General features: G+C 44.3%; 1 protein-coding gene across 4 annotated transcripts in view; it reads left to right on the forward strand.

The window, feature by feature from the left end:
• Nucleotides 1-16622, forward strand: part of LOC119175769 (M-phase inducer phosphatase 1-B) — a 157930-nt gene that overhangs the window by 120467 nt on the left and 20841 nt on the right. For all 4 annotated transcript variants that reach the window (XM_075876141.1, XM_075876142.1, XM_075876143.1 and 1 more), the window contains 5 exons: nt 12519-12600; nt 12668-12705; nt 12773-12835; nt 12906-13004; nt 14833-14960. In XM_075876141.1, coding sequence (XP_075732256.1) covers nt 12519-12600; nt 12668-12705; nt 12773-12835; nt 12906-13004; nt 14833-14960 — 410 coding nt within the window. The remainder of the gene's footprint in view (nt 1-12518; nt 12601-12667; nt 12706-12772; nt 12836-12905; nt 13005-14832; nt 14961-16622) is intronic.

The following is a 16622-nucleotide window of genomic DNA, read 5'->3' on the forward strand; positions in this document are numbered from 1 at the left end:
ATGGCGAAATATCGTGATTGTAACTAGATGCGCTGGTGTCTGAAATGAGTGGGAAGCGTGACAGGGCGTCAGCATCGGAGTGTTGTTGGCCAGAACGATATACGATCCAGATGTCATATTCCTGGAGTCGGAGGAGGGCCCACCGAGGAAGGCGACCTGACGGGTTCTTGAGTTTTGACAACCAACAGAGAGCGTGGTGGTCTGTTACGACGTTGAAAGGGCGACCGTAAAGATAGGGGCGAAACTTCTGTAGAACCCATATGATGGCCAGGCACTCTTTTTTGGTTATGGTGTAATTGGTTCAGGGTTTTGTGAGTGCACGACTGGCATATGCAACCATGTATTCGGCATTGGCATCGTTGTGCCAGCACAGCACAAAGGCCGACACAACTAGCATCAGTGTGAATTTCTGTGCGTGCGCTCGGAGCGAAGTGAGGCGATATTGGCGGAGACGTAAGCAGGTGTCGAAGTGTCGTAAACGCATCTTCACAAGCTTGGCCAGGTAGGTAGTTCGTTGTCACATTGGAGGAGTGCATTGAGAGGTGCGGTTACAGTAGCAAAATTACGAAGCGCCGAAAATAGGAGCATAGGCCAATGAAGGTGCGCAGTGCTTTCAGGTTAGTAGCCTTCGGGAAGTCAGATACGGCTCGAAGTTTAGCAGGATCGGGAAGAATGCCTTTTTTGGAGACAACATGGCTTAGTATAGTTAGTTTTCTAGCGGCGAATAGGCACTTTTTCAAGTTAAGCTGGAGACCGGCATTTTGGATGCAGGTCAGAACTTGATGCAACCGTTGTAGATGGGTCGGAAAATCTGGCACAAAGACGACAATGTCATCCGAATAGCAGAGGCAAGTGTGCCACTTCCGGTGTTGATAGTATGTGAAACACAGTCGTTGTGCGGCCGAGTGCGCTTGCTTGGCAGTCAAAAGAGGAAGAGAAATCGTCGAGCAAACGAAGAAGTTAGTCTCGTTGTGTCGTGGTAAGGTTGCTGGCTATAGCTGGTGTGAACGATCGCGGTAGTGGCCGAGGAGTTGATGTCTCGAGGGTTGCCATATCAGTGGGGTCGTCCATGGTGTCGGAATATCGAAGATGACGCCAGTGGCTCGGCTTTACCGAGGGTTTCCTGGCGTCGTAAAGTGATTGGCTCGGGCGATGGATTGGTGATGTGCATCACAGAGGCGCCTGAATGGAACTTAAGAACGGCAAATGGCAATGATCGACGGCGAACTAGAATTGCAGATGGTGCGAAAAGCACTGAGCCGCCGTCTTCAGAGTCACAAGAGATGGAGACAAGAACAGTAGACTGGGCAGGCACTATGGTGTCGTCACAAACTGTGATATTGCGACATGTGTCCTTGTCATTGATGACATCTGTCGAAAATGGAAACAACTCGAGTTCAGCGCGGGCGCACTTGATGATCACATGATGTGTAGAGAAGAAATCCCACCCCAATATGATGTCGTGAGAACAAGATGGCAGCACAATGATTTCGATCGCATAAAGAACATCCTGGATGACGACAGGAGCTGTGCAGGCCCCGCATGGCTCGACGTGCTGCGCGTTGACTGTACGAATGCATAGTCCAGAAACAGGCGTCGTGACTTTTCTGATATGGCGGCAAATATGGGCATCAATCGCTGAAAGGGCAGCGCCGGTGTCGACAAGGGCTAGCGTCCATGTTCCTTATATAGCGACTTCAATAACGTTTTGAGGAGAAATTTGAGTCCTTATGCATTTCGCCGGAATCGCAGTTCTCGCCTCCTGAGCTGCACTACTTGGTTTTCGTGGCACACAGGGCTCCGCCGTGAGTGCATGAGGGAAAGGAAGTGGTGGCGAGAAGGCGAGCGGTGAGAGGAGGGTGGGGTCTGGGAAGTAGGATCAGATTCGTAGTCGTCTGAATAAGTGCTGGGAGGTTGACATGGCGCATACGTGACCCATGGTAAACGCACACTGTTGGAGTTAGGTGGTGCACGAAAGTGACAGTAACAGGCCACATGTCCCACAAGGCCACAATGAAAACAAATGGGACGGTTGTCTTGCGTGCGCCAAGGGTCGTCGGCTCGTCGTACTGTACGACTGGGCGGGCGGGCGGCGTTACTGGGGGGCGCATAGGCGGACTACAAGCTGTAACCTTGCATCACAGACCTGGAAGCGACTGCGGCGTACGTCAGGGGAGCAGCAGTCGGAGCCTAATGGAGCGAAGGGGAGACCTCTTCGGCGACCTGTTCCCTGATGATGTTTTGGAGAGGGGACGCCAACGGGGAATTCGACTGGTTGTGAACAAGTGGCATCAGAGAAAGCTGGCGAGCGACCTCTTCACGAACGAAATCCTTAATCTGTAGCAGCAGAGATGAGTTGTCAGGAGCAACAGCCAATCCCGACATTGAAGTCGCCTCTGGATGAGAGCGGCGCGTGGCTGTGCGTTGTTTGCGCAGCTCATCAAAACTTTGGCAAAGAGTGACAAGTTCAGACACTGCAGACGGGTTCTTTGCCAGGAGCATCTGAACGGCGTCGTCTTCAATCCCTTTCAAGATATGCCTGATCTTATCGGTATCGGCCATTGCGACATCAACGCGGTTACACAGGTCGACAATGTCTTCAATGTAGCTGGTGAATGTTTCATCATTCTGCTGCACGTTGCCACGCAACCGTTGCTCGGCTCTAAGCTTGCGAACAGTGGGGTGCCCGAATACTTTCCGTCTTGTGCGTTTTGAAAGCAGCCCACGTCGGGAAGTCGCGTTGGTTGTTTCGTTGCCACACGCTGGCGACGCCACTCAAATAAAATGACACATAGCTGAGCTTTGCAGCGTCATCCCAGCGGTTGATGACGCTTACCCGTTCGTATTCAGCGAGCCAGTCTTCAATATCCTCCTCTTCTGTACTGCTGAAGATTGGTGGGTCGCGTTGACGCGATGGCCTAGGGCAGACCAATGTGGGCACCAGAGCAGCAGGTTGTTGCTGCGGTTGATTTGCTACTTCATCTGACATTGCAGAGGCTGGCTTGAGTTTCCGTCTGCGAAGTTCCGGGTTGGCGTGACCCAGCAGCTTCACCACTTGTTACGGGGGTTTATTGAGGTACACAGCGACCTCGAAGATAGCAGCAGCAGCAGGCGAAGCGTAGCCTGGGAGCGAACAGCCGAGCGAGCCGGGCGATGGCAATGCGCTTCTTCCTTCTTCCTCTTCTTCCTCACACTTGCAAGTGTTTAGCTGATACCAGGCCTCTCAGAAAAGTGACGAAAAAAAGCATAGCGCACACCGGCCTACTACACCGAAAAATTTATTAATAATGCCCCAGTGGGTATCAAGCAAGGGTGCTTGCAGTAGTTACCCAGTGAGTGTTTTGAAGGGCTCTGAAAGGCCATTTTTCTAGTTTTCACTGTGACTGTGCTGCGCCTTCTGTGCAGGCCTGGCTGGTGGAATGTTTTTTTTTTTTTTTCTTTAAGAGTTTCGTCACACGCTCTTGTGCCAGCCCACAAGCTTGATACCATCCGCTGTCTTCGACAGCCACTGTCCTATGCATCCATCGTCATGTCGCCATTTGATGGTGGGCTGTACCAGTTATATGCACAGCGTGCGACTAGTCTTCTGCGACAGCCCACATTGGGGTGTCGGCAGACAGCTCAATGTGTCAACACTCAAGAAGCTGCATTGTAGGCTGCAATGCGCGACGCTTGGAGCGGCTTCGGCTATGCCGTTCACACTACTGCCACCACCAGCATTTCGAACACACATCTGTTGCTTGCTCGCTGTTCATAGCGACGCACAGTGATCATGGTCCTTGCCCGCTGTGTGGAGTCAGTATGAAGCCTCGCGTGTAGCACTCAGCCGAGCGCCACCTGAGCGGCGGCCGCCATCTGGTGAGTGCTCTTGAAATGAGCACAGCTGCGCCTCTAGCGGGAGCAATGAGCACTATCGTACACACCAGCGCAATGACTAGAGACAACACTCCAGCAAAAGGAGCAAGCTACTAAAACAAAAATTGATGAGTGTGCGTGCCTTGCGTCGACAATCCAACCTCCTTAGACACCACTCCTTCCCTTGTTCCTCATACGTGTGGCTTACTTCCCACCATGCTCATGTTTCATTTTTTTTATGGCTAGGCTTCAAAATTATCACATGATGCTCCCTCCTAGTTTTGTAGCGAAAGCTTTTGTGAGATACAACAAGGGTCGTTTTTAGTGCCATAGTTGTCCACCGCCGCCAGTGTTTGATACCACTATCACATGAAATAAGAGAAAAACTAACCACATAAAAAACGCCAAGAATCAAGTGGGATTATAAACCGGGTCTTCTATGTGGCAGCCCACTATTCTACCACCGAGTTACGTCGTTGCTTGAAACTCCTTTGCAAACTGACCCTGTGCAGTCGCCATGTCTGGTAAGGAATAGCGTCAACATGTGTATAGAAGCATTTTTAGAATAGTAAACTGACTACTACCAGGAGTCGCACAATGCGAGTTGCTTAAAGAGTGGGTTGTTGAATGCTCCAATTGCAAAAACCTCGGCCAGAATTATTTGTCAGCCACAGCATCAGCAAAGTGCACATAATGCCTTGCAAGTGTGTAGCGGGTACGGCGCTTCTCCGAATAATAATGAAGAATGGCATAGTGGGTACCATGCAAGTGTCCTTGTAGTAGCTGCCCCAAGAGTTTAAAAAGGAAGGCGACTCTTCAGCTTTCACTGTGCTGCGTGTGCCACGCAGGCCTGGCTCTTTTTTTCTTCTTCTTCATGGAGTGTTGGATATTCAATTCATAGCTTCCTAAGATTAACTAGAGACAACTGTGGCACTGCGATCATTGAGCCACCGTAGTAATCGGGGGTGGTACACTGATTTGCCTTGTCTTTGTGCTCGTGGGCTTTGAACACATGTGCGGATTTGTTAAATGCAAGAAAAAAACCGTTCTGAACTCCTTGAGCTGATTTGAATTCATAAGCCAAAAGAAGTCAAGGTGAACCGAGGCTGATATTTGTCTTGCGGCAAAGCGTCTTCAGGCCGCACGGAGCCAAAGGAACGAAGATTAGACATATCCGTGCTATCTATCATTCTTATGTTGACAGAAGCGCTACGCCTTACAGCCCTCATAGACACTAGTGCTAAAATCCTCTTATAGGAAACTCTTGATTAGTTACGCTCATGGTTCGAGTGCTGCAGCCGACTCAAAATGCTGCCTGAAAGATTGCATTATCACTCAGGGGTACTTTTCAGTCTCATCATAACTTTCTTTTCGAGCTAAGTGTAAATAAAAAGTTTTTGTTTGTCTTTTGCATTAGGCATTCGTGACTCATTGCGGTAATCTTGTTAAGCATCGCGACCAAAGCTTTGAAAGTACTACTAAGACATTTTGGTGCTCCAATTAGGGGAGTTTTCCCGTCAAATTAATGTGAAAAAAACTTTGGTGCTGCGCAGTTCAGAACTCCCAGACCAACTTTGGGCCGTAAAGTGAGCCGTTCACACTGCGCGTGAGCAAAAGTTCCCAGCACCAATTAGGCGGCACAATTCAAGCAAATACCCCTTCCCGATTGCAAAAATCAGAAAATTTATTTCAAGCGGATCAACAAAAGTGGCTGAAAAAGCCTGCTAGTACTTTATTATTGGGCTAAGCTTTGCAGCTGTGGAGGGGCTACATAGCATCCCAGCACCTACTGTAATGGAACTCTCTCTTTTATTAGAACTTGCACTGCAATTTCGTTAAAAACACATTTACACCAAATTTCAGAATCGAGATGTGCCGTTCATTCGATTGTTTGGTGTGCGTTGGTCCTCTGAGCCATAATTGAATCGCGTCCAGTGCGTGGAAATTATTATATTCCGACTGCAAACAGCGTACGAGAGCTTAATGGAGAATGGAGTGCCCTGTGACATTGACACTAGTGCTACATGTTCAGTGTGATACATTCCACGCACACCATCCTGAATGATGATACGCTAGTAGCGATGACGTCTACGATTCAAGTGTTCTTATCCTGGCGCCGAAGCCTGGAAATGCACTGACTCGTCATGTTTTATATTTGTCGCACCGCATTGAATGATTTCGTGAAATTACCAAGAGGCAAATCACTTATAAAAGACTGGCAAAAGAAAGGAGCGTGATTCAACGTGTGCTCGTCAGTCAGCATGTCGGAGAACCATTTTGAGTTTTAGTCGTCTGGTTAAAAGTACAGAAAAAGCGCAATGAGGATGTCTTTTCATCACACGTATATCACACGCCAACATGACCACAAGCTATCGAAGTGTAGTAGAGTACAGACAAATATCATTGCTTACAAGTAAAAAGCAGGTATCATTAGTAGTGAATTTTAGTTTTTCTGTAGACTTATTTGGGTTCACCCGGTTACTACCGCCACAACCGTGAGAGGCCGGATAGGTGGAGCCATCCGGAGGCGCAAAAAAGGACCTGGCAAGCAGGAACATATTGTATTTCTCCCCTGGTGTGCATTGCCTATACCGATATTTTATTGAATCTTTTGCGTATACACTAAATCCTTGATATAACAAACCTAGATATAGTGAAATATATAATGAATTTCCGGATATAACAAACATTAAAATGCCACTTTGATATAACGAGGTTTGAGTGTACCTGAATGTTGGGTACGCCAATATAGCTAGTTGGGACACACGAGCGAGCATGGCCAAAGCATGCATCCTCGGGCACCTCCTCATTGCTGCTTGGAACGGCGTCCATTTTGGAATCGCTGTGCTGCAAAGGGTCGATTCCCGAACTCCAGATTATCGTATTCAACTCGAGTTGACACTTTGTACGGCGACGATGGCAATGCAAGTGACAAGGCATGACTGAATGAGTGGGCCTAGCAGACAAAGTGTTTGCGGAGCAGCTGAGCCTGATGTCACTCTTTTCTGTGGAGAAATGGTCAGGACCGAGAGGTAGCACCACTGGTAGCGATCCCAGCGCTAAAAATGGTGGCATTGCTGACCGTTTCGAATTGTGCTAGATACCAGTGATTTAAATTGATAAAAGTAATAGTTATTCATCCAACAGTTGCGCTGTAGGTCACGAATCCCTACTAGGGGGTCGATAGCTATTTATTGACACAAAAATCTTGACATGAGTAAATTTGATATCTGTGCTTCTTTGATAACCAGTGCTGGTTGTAGAATTATTTCATAAGCATGCAGTGAAACACATTCGGCATGTAGCGAAGGAAGTGGCCGTTGCTCAAGCTGCCACAGTACAGGACTCGTGCGTCGTCATTTCAGACTTGAGAAGGGCCGAGTACGTCCCATACCTCGCGTACTGCATTTTACAAAACACCAATTACTTTGAGGCCCCTGTGTCCCGTAAGATCATATGGGCTCCAGCTCACGTGGGTCTCGAAGGCAGCGAAACAGCTGACGCCACCGCCGGCAGCGAAACAGCTGACGCCACCGCCGGTGCACTCACTCTCTGGATAAGGCCCTCAGGCTCTTTCAAAATGGATCCCGAACCTAATTCAGTCTTAACGTTTTGAGAAATTACTGAATTCTACTGATTCAGGCCTTACAAAGGCGAAGGAATGTTTGCTCCTCTGCCTTTACACCAAAACACTGCTGTACCCGGCAGTTTTAAAAGATCTCGATCCTGCCTGTATAGGAAAATGCCCGCAATGTGCGGAGAAGTTTTCATACGTCTTCCACATGGTGTGCACATGCCAGTCAACTTCTCGCTTCATCCCTAAACTCAACCCCACACGGGAGGACTGGGAGGCAGCCCTGCTCGGCAGTTCCAACCTGGCGAGCCATAAGGCCTTGGTCCACCGAGCCCGAGTGGCATTGGACGTCAGTGAGCTTAGGAGCCCACCTAGTGTTTGTGAGGACGGGTCACCTCCCACCTGCTCCCTATATATATATATATATATATATATATATATATATATATATATATATATATATATATATATATATATATATATATATATATATATATATATATATATATACATACACACACACACAATAAGGTTTTTTTCTCTCTCTCAGTGTTTAGATATTATGGACTTCGGGTGAAACGGACCCATTTTGCCAGATTATGATGTTCGATTTTAACAAGAGTGATCTGTAGTTGTGAGCTCCTTCACTACCATGGGAAAGGGACCGTTTTTACTAGGTGTAAAAAACATTTGTTTTTGCAAATGGACACTAATGCGTTATTTACATTCTTTGGTACCAAAGTGTAGCTAAAAGAATGTTCTGTCCAAAAACACAAACATTGCATGTATACTTGTTATGCACACTTAGAAAAAAATGTTTATAATGAAAAGTTTATGCAATAATTATACAATTACCGCTTTAAAAACGAGAATAATATAAAAGATGAGGTTAAAAATAATTCAAAATATGTTGCAAAAAGGTTGTACAAGTTTTAAAAGTTATTGCCAAAAGCTGTTCTTTCCACAAAAAAGAAAGTTAGTGAGGGTGCAGCAGTATATAGGTTACCTTGTGCAACTATCGCGGACAGGGTCTGTCTGCTCAGAGTCCATGACACTGAGAAAAGCAAGGAACAAAAATAACCAGCTTCTGGGCATAACTTTTGAAGGAATGAGGCCCAAATATAACGATGAGGTATTCCAGTAGAGGTGAAGGTGAGGAGATTTAACATTTCCCGTGTAGATGAGAATTTGAATGTACTTCATCACTTGATCAGGACTGAAGAAGTTCCTCCTCAAGTTCTCTCTTTTCACGTATGTCTGCCTCTCTAAAATATGCATCCATGCATATTTGTTGGCGTAGTCGCAGATCATACTGGTTAGATGATCAGCGAAAGACAGCTGGAAGGAATCGATGGCCCGGACGAAGCGTCCTGCGTTACCCTGGAGTGTGCGTCTAACTTCAACTTCTGGGTTTTGTCTCTAAAAATACTGCACGCTTTACAGAGGCCGGCAAGGAATCATGTCCGTAGCAAATTGAGGCCCTCAAAATGAGTAAAATTGCTGTGAGTACATGCTCTGCCACCCTTAACTACTAATTAGACAACAAAATGTGTGCCACACATACGGCTGACACTCGCTCAATGTTCCGGCTTGACTTGACGCATCTTCGTCATCGGTGATGAAATTTTGTGTCAACATCTTCTCCAGGCTCACTGCTGCTGATTTGATCCTCAAAATCTGCTGTTTATGCGCTCAATTCGCGAGAACCACGTCATCTTTTAGGAACCTCCTTACGGGAAACAGACTCCATAATCAGTGCTCTTCCCCAAAGCAAAAAACAACCAAAACATTGCAGATCTTGTGTGTTTCCTACTTTTTTACCTACATGGCGTTAGATGCCCACAAACTCTGCGAGCACGCGAGAATTTAAACTTGAAATGCATTGTTCAAATTGAACAATTTTAAAGGGCCAGTAAACAGGCTCCCAACATTTTTTTACACCCTCCATACAAGCTCGGTAATTTGTAGATTAGACAGCAGCGATCACGTTTTCTGAATATTACAGTGCTGCGCGTCACGCAGAGCCTATATTTCAAAAAACAATTCCCATGCATTTTTCCTACGCATGACCCGACCCCCTTGCACGCGCAGTGACGTCAACTCGGCGATCGGGGACGTGACATAGCACACAGCTCGCCGAAGCAGCTCGCTGATTGGTCTAAGTCAGGTGTGAAAAAACAGTAGTGAAGTCAACATCAGTTCCTGTTCCCACCCACAGTGACGAAACTGCCCCTTGTTTCTTGGCACTGCTGGGAAAGAACCAGTCTCACAGTTGTCGCGTACACATGTACACTCCTCGCTCAACTACAGTGCCTGTGCGCACGTACTAACGTACTTCGCCCTTGACATGAGCAACAGGGGTAAAAAGCATTGCTCTGTCGTCAGCTGCAAATCGAGCGACTGGGCAGCGGAGAAGCATCGGCAGCGGGTGTCTCACGATGGGGCCCTGCGCGCTACATGGCTGAAGCGAATTGGCCATTCAGCGACGTACGTCGGGGACCTGATTTTTTGTGGTCAACACTTCGCACCTGACGCTTACACGGTTGACCCGCGGCTGGTGCGGCAAACGGTAAACAAACAACCAGGCTTCGCAGCAAGCGGAAGTGCGCTGCATTTGATCGAGTTCGCCGATGACGTCAATCGCTGATGTGGTGTCACGTTGCCAAAGTGGACGAAGTCATGACGATGGGCTACGCCTTCCCCTTCATGGAAGGGAGAAGGGGGCGAGGCCGCGCAAAAATTTGAAACCCACTTAGACCGATGTTCTAACCTCTGTAACTTCTTCATAATAGCATGTATTTGCAAAATTCTTGCGGCAGCATGTTCGCAAAGAAAAACTGCACATATATCTATCTCTTTTTAAAAAATTTTTGGACCTCGGGTTGTGGTCTTTTAAAAAAAGTAATGAAGAAAGAAAACACAGTATTAAAAATGCGAACCCTGCATGGAACGTGCAACACTGTCACAGCGAGGCCCAGCCTAACAGTTCTTCTTGAACACTGTTAGGGCAACTACTACACACACACACACACTTGCATGATACCTGATATGCAATGAATCATAATTTTTGCATACTGGGAAACTGTCCACTATGCAATTCTTTGCCATTATTTGGAAAAAGAACAGTACCCGCTGCGCAATTGTAAGGCATTATGTGCACTTTGTTGATGCCGTGGCTGACGATGACAAAAAATTTTTCCTGAGGCTTTTATAATAGGTTGGAGCATTGGACAACCCTCTCATAATGTAATTTGCATTGTGTGAATCCTGGCTTTTCCTTTGATGTTACAAAATGCTTCATTACTCGTATTATGCAATTCCTCGCCCAACATGAAGCTCACATAGGGTCTGTTTGCAACAAAGTTTCAAGCAGTGATGTAGCTCAGTGGTAGAGTACTGGGCTGGTACGCAGAGGGCCCAGGTTCGATTTCCTATGGGGCCTCGGTAGATTCGTTGTTGTTGTCGTCGTTGTTGTTGTTGTTGTTGTTCTTTTATTGCGGCTTCGGTGGTTTTTTTTTTTTTTTTTTTCACTCGATATTGGTTATGGACACCGGCAGCAAGGGACAACTACAGTGCCATAATCGGCCTTGTTGTGATCTCATGGCAACTTTCACTGTGAAATGGGAAAGAGGGGCGCATGGTCCATCGTGTCCTTTCATTCTGTGTTCATTTTGTAATTTATTATGAAATGCCTAAGCCGTTATCAGCATTCATTAATGCCAGAAGGCCATGCGGTCTGATCTCAAGTTCATGGTGGGCATTGATATCAAATCAATGATATTATGAAAAGCGTTAGCAATCTTGCAACTGAGTGCATTTTTTAAGGAGATTATCATAAGATTTACTTTTACTTATTTATTGTTATTGCACTCTCAAGCAGACTAGAGCAAGTGTAAAATATAGATACATGGTATTCAAAAAAGGCCCAGTTATATAAAAAAATAAAGCTAAGGCACTGAACAAGGAATACAATTTGGGTGCACGTTAAAGAATCCCAGGTGGTCAAAATTTCCGGAGCCCTCCACTACGGCGTCTCTCATAATCAAATGGTGGTTTTGGGACGTTAAACCCCACAAATCAATCAATCTGAACAAGGAATACAATGGAAATAAATAGCAAATAGTAATTCTAAAACAAAAACACAAGAACAAGCTGAAGAAACACAAAAGTAATGTAAATTTGAAGGAGTAAATTTATCGGATAAATAGTCAAATTGTACAAAATTATACAACAAATAGGAACAAATCAAGCAAATATATTCAGTGGTGCTAATGAACTATTCGAACTATTTTTGAAAGAAAGAAGGCGAGTCTTGCATTGCAATTTTATCAGTTAGATTATTTCAGTCAACAATAGTTTAAGGGAAAAAAGAGTATTTTAAATTATTTCATAAAAATAGAGGTGTTATCGTGAAATAATGTGTTGGCATGGTTGCATACTCTTAGAATAAGGGATAACGGGGAGGTGTCTTGTTGTAACGCCCTTTAACCCTTTAATGCCTTAAATAATAAACTGCGGAAAAAAATGAAAATTTTTATTTTCCAGCTTTAAGTAGCTACCTTTAAATCATTCTCCAGTTAAATTATCAGAAATGCAACTTTAATGCATACTTTTATGCATGTCATGAATTTTCGATGTGCCACAGAAGCGACAAAAAACATACTTCAGAATTACACAGCATGTCGTGTGCCATCTCTTAGTTGCATACACACTAAATAAAATTATTAAAGATAGAACTTGCGTCATTTAGGTGAGAAAGAACGAAGATGCGAGAGCTGCTAAACGCACTTTGCGCTCTTGGTCATCAGATACAAAACATTTGGTTATCAACTGATTATCCTTCAAGGTTGTAGCTGGAACTGGATTGAAGTTCTCACTGGCCACAGTGGCCTCCACCACATGGTTCTGGCTGGCATTGTCATTGTTCAGTTGGGCCATATCTTGAATCCTACTATGTGCCTCATCACTACTATGTGCCTCATCATCATACTGTGGTTTTGGCACCCCAGATGTTATTATTATTGCCTTTAGATGCTTCTATTGTCTATTAGTGCTTAAGCTGCCTCTGTCTTTTTTTTTAATTATGCAGCCCAGCTGTTCCTTAAAGGTGACCAACTTTACCAGGTCACGCTCCGACACTGATGCATCCATCATGAATGCCTTACAAAAATGTAAGAGAACCCACGCCATGCGGCTAGTGAAACGAAACAAGTATGCATTGACATTTTTGTTTTCCAGCTACTGATGATCCTGATCTCATAGGAGATTACACAAAGGTGAGACTTTTTTCGTAGGTAAGAATGAAAGTAAAGTATGATGGTAACTCTCACCCTTTTCCTTCAGCCTTACGCCTTGCCTTTGGTGAAGGGAAAGCATGATGATCTCAAGATGATACGCCCATCCACTGTAAGTATATGCACATTCATGCTTTCTGTAGACACTGACTGCACTGGTTCCCCAATGTTTTGTTGTGCAGCTTGCTGATGTCTTGCGAGGAAAGTATGACTCTGTTGTGGACGACTACATGGTGATTGACTGCCGTTACCCTTTTGAGTTTGATGGAGGACACATACAGGTGAGAATAAATTAGCTACAGTGTGTTGCTTTTCCAATTTGGGAGACAGGTTGGTCAACCTGAAGTATTGATACTTCATACGTCCTCATAATCATTTTGAATGCTTTAGTACTTCATAGTGAGTGTTGACATTGTCACGCATGTTTATTGCTATATTTTGATGCGCTCAGGTTTCACCCGCAAAGACTGTTAGCAGCTTCATGATTGTTTGAGATCATTTGGTTAAGATTATGTGCAGGAGACAAATAGTGAAGTTTGTATCTAAGAGCAAACATTAGCACCAGCGGTAATACTTGAATGTTCGAGGCCTGGTGTATAAATGCCAACGCGCCTCACTGCAGGTCAGTTTACTGGATGACCGATGACTGTTCTGGCTGCTTTCAGTTCACAGCATATATTGCTTGCATTTTGAGTTTGTTTTTTGAGTGCACGTTTGTGTAAGTAACATTTCGTCTTGGACAAGCAGACTGCTGCCTTCATCAGCATCACAATCACGTGACAATATGGCTCAAATGTTTCTTGAAAATATGCACATCTCTTTCAATGTTTCATTCATTACGAAAGTTGGGCAATCTATCATTTCTGTTAACTTGAACCCAAAATCAAAATAAAATTGTCTTGTTACAATTTCAATTTATTATCACCAGGGGTGCAACAGCTGCGCCAATGGCACCAATTCGATACTATTTTCGATTGTTGCACTGAGCTGCGCCAAAACTGTAAAATTTGCTGAAATTGTGCCGCACTGTGCCAGATTGCCCAGCTAGCTTCAAAATTTTCTCAGGTGCGCTAATTTCGCAGGCCACATCGGCCACCTGCAGTTTGCGCCATCCGTCAAAACACGCAAACCCTAATTATAGTGCCTAGAATGTACTTAAAATATGACCAGGTAAAGTAGTAACAACACTGTGCACCCATCGGTCCGTTGACCACAGCAGATACATATCAGTGAGGCGACGGAGATTGAAGTAAAAAATGCAATGCTGTAGCCACCAACACTTCATGGGAAGTGTAAATTTTCTAGCCTGAAAATGCGGGTATGGCTTGTTAGGAACTAAAACTGGAAGCCTCTGCCGCGTTAACGCTGGCAAACGCCAGCATTACCAGCAACCACGTCGATTGCCTTAGCAGTGGCACATAAAACTTTTTTTGTTTTGTTTTGAAGTTGCGTCGTCCAGGCCACGGTCCTGGCAATATCTGGTACCGCTGCCGGGCCAACGGGCACATGCCGTTGTTAGTTTACCTGGTAGAATGCATTAAGGGAATGCATTGAATTGTGCACCAGTTTTTTTTTTTTTTTTTCACCACTCCTACTTCTCGATTTTACGAATCTCCCAAATTTCAAGGTCTTGCACTTGGTAGATCTGTATTTAAATTCGCTGAGTCTGTCAAATGATTCGACAGGCAAAGCAGATGCTAATATGAACTATCATTCTTTGCCCCGTGAGATGGTTCAAAATACTTCTCTCATTGAAATAGCAGTGCTCATGTTCACACTGCCTGATTTAGGTGATGTTAAATGGTTTTTACTTTTTTTTTTCAAAATGTAAACCTTTTTGTTTATACTGCTTCAAATATGGTATTTCATGATAAAGAAATGTATGATGTTTTTCCCCGTAACCTGCTCCTAATCAGGATTTTAGTGCTTCAAAGGTAAAATTTTGCTGCTCAAAATATTGCTTGAAATTGTATTTTGGCTGTTACACCCCTGTATCACCAAGTTCATACTTGGTAATATAAAAAGAGTTCTGTTTTTTTTTTTTTTTGCTTTTGTGCTTTGTATTCCTGGCGCACTAAATAGTTGCTTGATGGTTGGCTGCTTTTCCAGAATGCCATAAATTTGTACAGCTCTGAGCACATCGTGTCAGAGTTACTGGACAAATCTGCATCAAACACCGATTCCCGCCGAATCTTGGTTTTTCACTGCGAATTCTCTTCTGAACGGGGTCCAAAGCTGTGAGTACTGTACTCTGCCATCTGACATAGCAAAGCATAGTTGTCAGCATAGTTCGTGGACTATTTATTTTATGTCTACTGTAAAACAAAGGTTTTTTTCTATGATCTCCAGTTTGCCCCATCTTGTGCGAGATGATTTCATTTTGTCCCTGTGAACTTAATTTCATTGCTCCATCTAACTTGTTGTAGTCCTCGGCTTCTCTTCTCTTCTCTTAACCACTTTTAGCTTTAACTGACCACCGATCATCTATCTTGTGCACTAAGTGGCTGGCCCAGGTTAGTTTGGTATTATGAACTAGAACATCAGCTACACCTGTTAGATGTCTGATCCATTCTACTGTCTGCCAATCTCTTGATGTTACATCTGGTAAATTTTCTGTTTTAATGTGCAGTGTGTGGTCGTTAACATTTTCTTGAGTTTCTTTATTAGCCTTCTTGTTCTAGCTCCATATGTTAGAGATGGAAGTATGCAGTGATTGTACGCATACCTTGCGCTTTAGGGACAGTGGTAGATTACCTGTAATCATTTCGGAATGCCTGTCGCAAATGCTTGTGCCATCCTTATTGGTCAGTGAATTTCTTTTTCCTGGGTAGGGCTTTCCTGTTTGTAGCTAATCGAGGTGTATACTCTGTTGTACAGTCTCTAAAGGTTTGTTGTCAGTTGCAAATATTTTTTCTTTATCTGTGCTGTTAGAGTGTGAAAATAGCAAAATATTTGGTGAGCAACGAATTTGAATATTGAAGCGTGAGGGCAAATTGAATCACATATTTTTTGAATGCATCTAGATTATTTCTAGAATGTTTGTCAAATACTTCGAAGTGAAATAGCCCAAAAAACAATGTTGGAGTGGATTCTTAAGCATATTCTTATAAGATAGCAGCATGAAAGTGCTTCTTTCAGTTTGGCTGATGAAGCAATGGCAGGGTGGTGTTTTGTAGTTGTCTTACAAAGAATTAGGCATGATTCCCGACAAATTTTACACACAAAAGGCGGAGATGCTATTTTCTCAGTGTCTCCTCCTTTTTCAACTTCTGTGGAAGCCGTACTGGTGTGGCGGACAGGGATGTGCTCCCTTGGAGTCCGTAGTTCTAAATCTGTCTCCTAGGTGTCAATAAATACGAGCATCAAAAATTCTAGATGTAAATATATATATATATATATATATATATATATATATATATAATTAGGAATAAAGGAGCACACTTACGAAAATTTGATAATTGTTTACTCTACGTTTCGGCCATGGCACGGCCTTCGTCAGGATTCAATCCTGACGAAGGCCGGGAAAGAAGTGTATACCTAAGGGCTCGTTTTTCCGTGTTTTAACACAATATTAATGAGATCTAACAGACAGTAATGCCAAGGAATGTACAGGGGAAGGTATTAGAACCAATGGAATGTAAATAAGAAGAAAGAAAGAAAAGTGGATGAAAAAATAACCAGCCGTGAGCAGAAAACGAACCTACGACCTCCGAATAACGCGTTCGATGCTCTAACCACTGAGCTACCACAGCGGCCTTCCCTCCATCCACTTTTTTGGGTTTATATGTGAATTTAGAAGTAGGAGTGACAGTCAGCGTCATCTATAAGCCAAGCAACGAGTGTGAAAACACCCTTTTATGCGCATGTTTGGCATCACGTAGCACGTGAACTTATTATGA

Source organism: Rhipicephalus microplus, chromosome X (genome assembly GCF_043290135.1).
Source record: "Rhipicephalus microplus isolate Deutch F79 chromosome X, USDA_Rmic, whole genome shotgun sequence".
In the NCBI taxonomy this organism is placed as follows: Eukaryota; Metazoa; Arthropoda; class Arachnida; order Ixodida; family Ixodidae; genus Rhipicephalus; species Rhipicephalus microplus.